Below are 8,318 nucleotides of genomic sequence, written 5' to 3'. Positions count from 1 at the left end.
GACTTTTCATTGGGATTTTATTTATATTACTGGTATATACTGGTATTTTTGGCTGCGTATTAGAGTAAAAATGTGATGTTTCCATTTTGTGTTACTTTATACTCATTTAGAGTGAATTTTCTCCCCTAAAAGCTGTCGGTGCTTTTGACTACTCACCCCTTCTCTGTCCAGCGGTCTGCTCCCTTTCCGTCCTCTGGGGGGCGCTGCAGTGCATAAGCACGCAGTCGGACGTCGTTTACGTAAAGCGCCGATTGCCGAGTCACGGATGGCTGTTGTTTAACACACACACACACACACACACACAAGGACAACCGCTTCGGCAGCATGAGTTCACGCATTTGGCGGCAGCGATGACGGACACATTATTGTGTTGTACTTTCAGCAAGCAATTGCGTTAAAACTGCAGCTCGCCGACGTATGAGCCAGCGGATAGCACGGCGGCTGGTTTCCCCGGAGCAACCTCTGGTATTGACAAGTTGAGTGGCTTTGACAGTACACGGCGACCTGCCTGGCGCACAAGGTAATGTTAGAAACTTAATTTAATGTCTAGAAAATCCTGAAACCGTCGACACGATCGGATGCTATCGCCTACATCGCAGCCCTGACGGAGCATGAGTCGGTGTAGTCTCCAGAGATGTGCTCTTTCTTTGTTGGGAGGATGTCTCCATTTTAAGGTCCCATATGATTTGTTGCACGTTTTATTTCAAAGTGTACAGTCTTCTGCACGTGTAATCTGTTCCATGTTGTGGATCTCTGGAGATGAATGGACTTAATCCCAGTCAAGAAGAAGTCTCATGTTATTCATTGATATTCACATCTCCTCTCTCATTTCAGTCTAATAATACACAATCCAGTAACTACTTGACCTTAGAGATCCCTCACGTATGCACTAATGTTGGCAGATCTGATTTCAGGTACTATGCACCTTCTGAATTAAATGAACTCCAAACTACCCTCAAAGTAGAGTCTTTGAGCCCCCTTAGGGATTGTTTATATCTTGTTCATCGCGCTGTTGTCGTCACATTTTTGCTGATTTATGTTCTTGTGAATGTTTATTGTTCTCAGGTCTCAGCTGGAAAACAGATCTTGACCTCAATGAGATTAAGTAAAAGTCATGAAATAACCTCTCCGTCTCTCTTGCAGCTGCAGCCATGATATTTTTGCAGAGCTACTGCGAAGCAAATTCCTCCATCTCCCGCACCTGGGTGGATAAAGGCATCTCCCCCTGCTTCTACTTCACACTGGTCCCCACCATCCTGCTCACTATCGCCTTCTTCCTCGGCACACTCCACTGCATATTCTACCGGAAGTATGGCACGACGATGGAGCCCAAGTTCATCCCACGCTCCCGCCTCTATGGTTTCCAGCTGTCCCTCTCCGTCCTTCTCCTGCTCCAGTTTCTGAGCGGGATGGTGTGGCAAGCTGCCACCGCAAGAGAGCTCCCGGGCTACGTGGTGCTGTACGGCTGCTTCTCTGCACTGGGCTGGGCCTGGGCCATAGCCCTGCTGAGGGTGGAGAGGCGGAGGGCCCTGGTGATGGACCGGACGAGGGGACACAGCGCGGCCCTGCTGCTGTTCTGGGCCTTGGCTTTCTCCGCGGAGAACTTGGCCTTCGTCTCCTGGTACAGTCCTCGCTGGTGGTGGGGCATGGAGAACAATCAGCAGCAGGTAAGGAAAGATTGAAGACCACAGAAGATATATTCCTGAACTGTTATTTTGAAAATAACCCTCCCCCCCAAAAAAAAAAAAAAAAAAAAAGGTTGTGGTAGATTTGTGACATAAGTCTATAGTTAAGACTATTTTCAGACAGGCTTTAATCAAAATATTAGTTGACTTCATTTCCCCAGTTTTGATCCAAGAATGTACCTACAGTGTGTGCCCTTAATCTGCATTGTGATAAAACCCTCCTTGTTATGTGTTTAAACAGTCAAATGGGCCAAAGGTTAGTTATTTACCAAAGATAAGTGTGCCACTCCTCTATAAGCTGTGCAACCTGTCTTGTCCGTAGTACATAGTTTCCACCCAGCTAACAAAGCGACACAAGATGACATGCAAAAAAAGCAAAAGAAAACACTCTTCTTTTTTTTTTTTTTTTTTGTTGAGTCATTGCTATCTCTCACTTACAGATCCTAAATGCTTCACTGTTGGCCAATCAAATCACGAGAGAAAATCTTGCTCCTCCCACACCGAGTCCCATGCTGGAGGTTCCTCTTTGTGATTACTGAACTGTAGGCATGACTCAACATTTTGTAGTATTTAGGATCCCTTTTCTTGATTCGATATAGTGTAATTTTAATAGTAAATTATATATTAATGGTAAACTACTCAGCGGCTTGGTCACGGTTTAGTAAAGCACACACTCATCAGTGTAGCTGTGTTATGAATGAATGTATTAAATTCTCTCCACTGGTTGCTGCTGCTGTTGATGTGGTGTCCACACTGATCTGCTGATTTATAATGTCTATAAACCCCTCAGGTGCAGTTTGCTCTGTGGCTGATGCGCTACGTCTGCACCGGGCTGCTCTTCTTCATTGGTCTCAAAGCTCCGGGGTTGCCACGGCGACCTTATATGCTGCTGATAAATGAAGACGAGAGGGACGTAGAAAACAGCGGACAGGTAGCGACACATTTAACAGCGTTCGGTTTACCGCACAGACACTTCTATCTGGCGACAATATTATTACACTATTTAATGCTGTTTTAAGCGTTTGATGTGTCTCTTTTACTCAGAGCCTGTTGGGAAGAGGAGAGGAGAACCAGTCTACCTGGCAGGGTTTCACGGAGAAGGTCTGTCTGCTTGTTCCGTACATGTGGCCCCGGAACAACATCATCCTGCAGCTGCTGGTCGTCTTCTGTTTGGGGCTGCTGGGAATCGAGAGGGTCATTAATGTCTTCGTACCCATTTACTACAAAAATATCGGTGAGTGATGAGTCCTGCCAACTTTCCAGCATACGCTCGAATGTTGAACTCCACAAGTTAAACGTCCTGTTACTGCAATAACATTGTTGCAGGGAGCCTGAACCACAATCTTAATGTGCTTTTAATTTATTGAATTTGAGCCGTAGGTTGAAAACACGTAAAAACGGCCATTATGATAACGTTGAATATACTCTGAAGATGTCATGAGATTGAATTGAATTCTTCTGAAGGTTTCCAGAGAACCAGAGAGACACTGCAGAAGTTCGCTTTGTCCTATTTATCATCTTGTTTATCTACCTTATCTCCAAGCTAAACTCGAGGCCTTGTGACATTGACTTTGGTGTCTTGTGTTCCTCACTCAGTGAATGAACTGACTGACGGCAGCAGCTGGCGCACTCTGGCCACCACAGTGTGCATTTATGTCCTGCTCAAGTTCTTGCAAGGCGGAGGGGCAGGTAGGACTTATTCATTCACGCTCTGTATGCATAAGGTCACATTAATTCTCTGTCTCGTATTGCACGGCCGGTTTATCTCTTTCCACATCGTCTCCGTCTCTTCCCAGGCGCCTCGGGGTTTGTCAGCAACTTGCGCTCTTTCTTCTGGATCCGGGTGCAGCAGTACACCAACCGAGTGGTTCAGGTGCGTCTGTTCGCCCACTTGCACTCCCTCTCCTTGCGCTGGCATCTGGGACGCAAAACCGGCGACGTGCTGCGCAGCATCGACCGCGGCACCTCTTCCATTAACAGCTTGCTCAGGTAGAGATGGAGCTTCATAGATTACACATAACATCGTTATAAATGAATGGATGACCCTTTAATAAAACTGTAGATTCAGCTAAGCATTCTAACAACTCCAAATATTCTGTACGTAGTAGAATCAGGGTTAAGTTTTACTTTCCTATTTGCTAAAACTATGTGTTTTTCCACAGCTACATTGTGTTCAGCATCTTTCCCACCATCGCCGACATCGTCATTTCTATCATCTACTTCATCACTTATTTCAACGCCTGGTTCGGCCTTATCGTCTTCATCTGCATGGCTCTGTATCTCAGTAAGTCCACTGAACTTAAGTAATAACTGCAATTCTAACTTTATTATACTTTCCTGTAGCCGAGCGAAGTCTTAGGCAAGGTATTTAAATCCTCCTTGAAAATGTCCTGACTGCCTGTCGATGTGTCCGTGCAGCTCTGACCATCATCATCACCGAATGGAGAACCAAATACAGACGAGACATGAACAAGCAGGACAACAACGCCAAGTCGAAGGCCGTCGACTCCTTGTTAAACTTTGAGACGGTACGTCAAACAAACATTTTCTCTTTTGGATCCTTAAGAAGTTTCAGGAAACAAAGATGCACCGTAAAGTACAAAAAGACAAACTCTTTTTCTACCGTTTGTCTGTTTTTCTTAGGTCAAATACTACAATGCAGAGAACTATGAGGCCGAGCGCTTTGAGGGCGCCATCTTAAAGTATCAGGTAAGTCAGACGTTTGTATTTACGAAGTACAAGTAAATCTTGAAACACGCATCTAACAGTCCTCGTCTCCTCTTATTCTAGGCTTCAGAGTGGAAGACCCAGGCTTCCCTGGCCTTCCTCAATCAGACACAGAACCTCATCATCGGATCAGGGCTGCTGGCCGGCTCCCTGCTCTGTGCTTACTTCGTCACAGAGGGGAAGTTTCAGGTACCGACACACAAATACGCATAAATGACTTGTGCACTTTTGAGATGATGTCTTGAAATACGTTTAAATGAATGTTTTACTGTTCCAAACATGAAGAATAGCAGTGCTACTTTGAGTTGTCCTATTCAGTTTGACCATTATAAAATCCTCTGATCTTAGGTTGGAGATTTTGTTCTCTTCGGTACCTACATCATCCAGCTGTACACCCCCCTCAACTGGTTTGGAACCTACTACAGGTAAGAAGGGAAAAATCCTGACAGTATAAGTAGCCTGCTCTGATGAGTTGTTGTTGTTGTTGTTGTTGTCGTCGTCCCTGTAAGGATCTGTGCCTCTTGTGGTTGATGTCTCTTTTGTTTTCCTGCAGAATGATCCAGAATTCGTTCATTGACATGGAAAGCATGTTCAAACTTTTTGAAGAAGATGAGGAGGTACGTTTGAAACGGATGAATATTTTAAACAGTGACATCAGTACTGGTTTTGGTGCTTTTTAAAAAAAAAAAATTGTATTATTATTCTGTATATGTTCCTTTTATGCAGGTGAAAGATGAAGTAAATGCAGTCAATCTCCTCTATAAACTGGGAAAAGTGGAGTTTGAGAACGTTTATTTCAGCTACGTGGACGGGTTGGTTCATGTTTACTTTGATAGTTTTGGTAAAACGTTTGTGCAAAGTGGTTTTCTTACATCACTCATTCTTAAATTGTCTTTGTTTTACAGCAAGGAGATTCTCAAGGACGTGTCCTTCACTGTTCCTCCAGGACATACAGTCGCACTGGTGAGAATTTTGTTTTCCTTCTCCTCACCGTTACATCCTGCGTTCTCTGTTACAGCAATATCGTTAATTTTATTGTCCATGTATCTTCCCAAGGTGGGACCGTCGGGATCTGGGAAAAGCACCATCATTCGACTGCTCTTCCGTTTCTATAACATTCAGGGAGGATGCATTCGCATCGATGGCCAGGACATATCAAAAGTAAGTTTTTGGCACCAGTGCTAGTACACGAGAATTCCAAGTATCACTTATAGTCTAAAATGTCTGTATGTACTGTAGCATATATTTACATGGTAAAAAAAAATAATAATAAACAATACTTTTATTGTAGATTGTGGTGTTTTCTAATTCAATTCGATGGGAAGTTCAACAGCATTATAAAATATGGTGTTTCATTTCTGGATATTGGAGTTTAAACAGACATTGTTCATTCATTTTTATTGATAAAACAGCTTTACATTATGAACAAACATTAGTTACAGATTGAATGTTTGTTACAGTGACAAATGAGCTAAATAGCTTGTCCTAACATGCATTAAAAGGGACTGTACATTGTATCATGTGCAACTGAAGTCATCACTCTCCTCCAGGCATAAATTGGCCCCGTGCTACCATGTGCAATCGAAGCCCAAGTTAGAGTGTCTTTAATATAGCTGGCTCAGTCCAGTTATTACTTTGTCTTCATCGCATTTCCCTCAGGTGAAGCAGACGTCTCTGCGGGCTCATATCGGCGTGGTCCCCCAGGACACGGTGCTTTTCAACGACACCATCCGGGATAACATTCGCTACGGCCGCGTCTCTGCCAGTGACCAGGAGGTGGACGAGGCTGCTGTAGCCGCGGATATCCATGATCAGATCATGGCCTTCCCCGAAGGTAACGTCCGTCTTTGTTATTATCGGCATGTAACTTTGAGGGCTTTTTCAACTTTTGAACTTTTTTTTTTTTTTTTTTTTTTTCAAGCTTCTAACTCTGCTGAAATAGCAGCCATAGATTTTTTTGTTTTTGTTTATCTATTTTATCCCCGAGCATCATCTGTAGCGTGCAAACTTTTTTCACCGCTTGCCTGTATTTGTGTCTGGCAGGTTACGATACACAGGTGGGAGAAAGAGGTCTGAAGCTGAGCGGAGGAGAAAAGCAGAGGGTTGCTATTGCCAGGACTATCCTCAAAGCACCACAGATCATCCTGCTGGACGAGGTATCAGACACGATCAGAAGCTGTCATTTCATGCCATTTATTGATCCATTATAGTCTAGCGATCGAAGCTTCTAAAAATATTAACTTTATTGTCCTATTGATTTTCCTGAATCCATTGCTGCTCAGTTTTAGTGTAAATGTATGAGTTTTTAGAAGCGTGTTGGGCAACTATTATACTACTTTAAAAGGCTGTTATTTACAGTTTTATAACATCGTATCTCTGCAGGCCACATCGGCGCTGGACACGCAGACAGAACGCAACATCCAGGCCTCCCTGACTAAAGTCTGTGCCAATCGTACAACAGTTGTAGTAGCTCACAGGTAAGAGATCCATGTCCTCTGTGTGGTTTTTAAGTTGTTCTGAAGCATTCATTTAAGCAAACTCATTGTTTTCAGTGACGAGTCATATGTTTTTACTATTCGTATTAAAGGTTGTCCACCGTCATCGGAGCCGACCAGATTCTAGTTATCAACGAGGGCCGGATCGCTGAGCGGGGACGGTAAGTGCACCTTCCTGACCCGTTGTTCAGAGTGACACGCCGTCAACCATACGATGCATTTTTATCTTCACTGAACTGTAAGTAACGGACATCTTTCCATCCAAGACACGAGGAATTGCTGCTCAAAGGAGGCTTGTATGCAGACATGTGGATAAACCAGCAGCAGGCCCAGGACTCGGATTCCTCGTCCGACACGGAAGCCAAAGATCGCAAGTCTGAGAAACTGCAGCCACCGTCAACCTCCTCAGGCCACCACGGGAACTGAAAGTATTTTTAAAGCTTTGTTTTGAGGCATTTTTGCCAGACAGGAGATGTGGAGAATCAAACTGGGGACTCGGAGCATACGTGCCCACGTGGTAACCACTCAGCTCTCAGGTCGCCCTGGCTCTGAATGTATTTATTGTTTAACAGAAAACTCTACTTTCTTTCACGTTTATTAATCGTAAAAAGTTGATTTAAATGTGATCGAACACTCGGCAAGGTGAAAATGTTATTTACTTTGAGTTTTCCAAGTAAATGTGCAATGGCAAGTCATGGATAAAAGGAAAGGTGCCTTAATAAAACTGAGGAGGTATTAACACTATGTTTCAATGTAAAATACACTTTATATCCCATGGTTGTGATTATACCTCAGGTTTTATGTCGGGACTTGGACAAAGAGTTCAAACAAATACCACAAGTGAAAAGACGGATGACAATATGTACCTTTTATGGTTTACTTCTCAAGAAATGTATAGGAGTGCATGTTCTCTCATGCCTTCTTCTCTACATTTGTATTTACATTAAAATATATAGCGTCCAAAGTGTTGTATTTTTCCTTCCACCAATTTGATTTTGTTCATATTTATGTTTTTATATTTCCGTGTTGACTTTTTGTTAGTTTGTGATGTCATATTATTTGGTTAAAGACAAAATAGACATTTTCTGTTCCTGTTGAAACTTTAAATGATCTCTGACCTGAGTTTTAGATCATTTAAAGCTACAAGAGGGAGAGTTGTGATAAATAAGGGGATGACAAAACTTCTAATCACAGCCTCAACACTGCCTCTTGTTGCATTGAGTCTATTGCTTGTGTTTCCTGCTGAATATATTAACGTAAATTAGTCGGTATAAAAGCTGTCATGGATTTTTTTTTTTTTTAATTTTATTTAAGCTTTGGGTTGTAGTATTGTGATTTGTTGTTGTTGTTTAAGTTCAGATCAATAAATTCTGTTTTACGAGTTTGTGAGTTTCTTGATTGTGTAACATCA

General features: G+C 42.9%; 1 protein-coding gene across 1 annotated transcript; it reads left to right on the top strand.

Moving 5' to 3' along the window:
• The first annotated feature begins 254 nt into the window (after window positions 1–254).
• Window positions 255–8,291, top strand: abcb6a (ATP binding cassette subfamily B member 6 (LAN blood group) a). Its single transcript, XM_069698376.1, has 20 exons — window positions 255–520; window positions 1,144–1,667; window positions 2,476–2,616; window positions 2,730–2,919; window positions 3,282–3,374; window positions 3,482–3,674; window positions 3,848–3,969; window positions 4,104–4,213; window positions 4,329–4,394; window positions 4,476–4,601; window positions 4,761–4,837; window positions 4,966–5,029; window positions 5,139–5,224; window positions 5,318–5,375; window positions 5,469–5,573; window positions 6,072–6,246; window positions 6,456–6,568; window positions 6,795–6,889; window positions 7,000–7,068; window positions 7,174–8,291. Exons 2-20 carry the CDS (start codon window positions 1,152–1,154, stop codon window positions 7,331–7,333), a joined length of 2,559 nt encoding a protein of 852 aa, XP_069554477.1. The 5' UTR covers window positions 255–520; window positions 1,144–1,151; the 3' UTR covers window positions 7,334–8,291.
• Window positions 8,292–8,318: the final 27 nt, after the last annotated feature.

Source organism: Brachyistius frenatus, unplaced genomic scaffold (genome assembly GCF_029030835.1).
Source record: "Brachyistius frenatus isolate BFR_SWC_R1_liver_20210118 unplaced genomic scaffold, ASM2903083v1 Contig_26, whole genome shotgun sequence".
NCBI lineage: Eukaryota > Metazoa > Chordata > Actinopteri > Embiotocidae > Brachyistius > Brachyistius frenatus.
The sequence above is the reverse complement of the archived record's forward strand: the minus strand, read 5'-3'. Positions and strand labels throughout refer to the sequence as shown.

Coding starts and splice junctions, on each gene's coding strand:
- abcb6a (XM_069698376.1), top strand. CDS start 1,152: ATGATATTTTTGCAGAGCTACTGCGAAGCAAATTCCTCCATCTCCCGC. Junction 2,920..3,281: donor CATTTACTACAAAAATATCG/GTGAGTGATGAG, acceptor TTCCTCACTCAG/TGAATGAACTGACTGACGGC. Junction 3,970..4,103: donor CTGCATGGCTCTGTATCTCA/GTAAGTCCACTG, acceptor GTGTCCGTGCAG/CTCTGACCATCATCATCACC.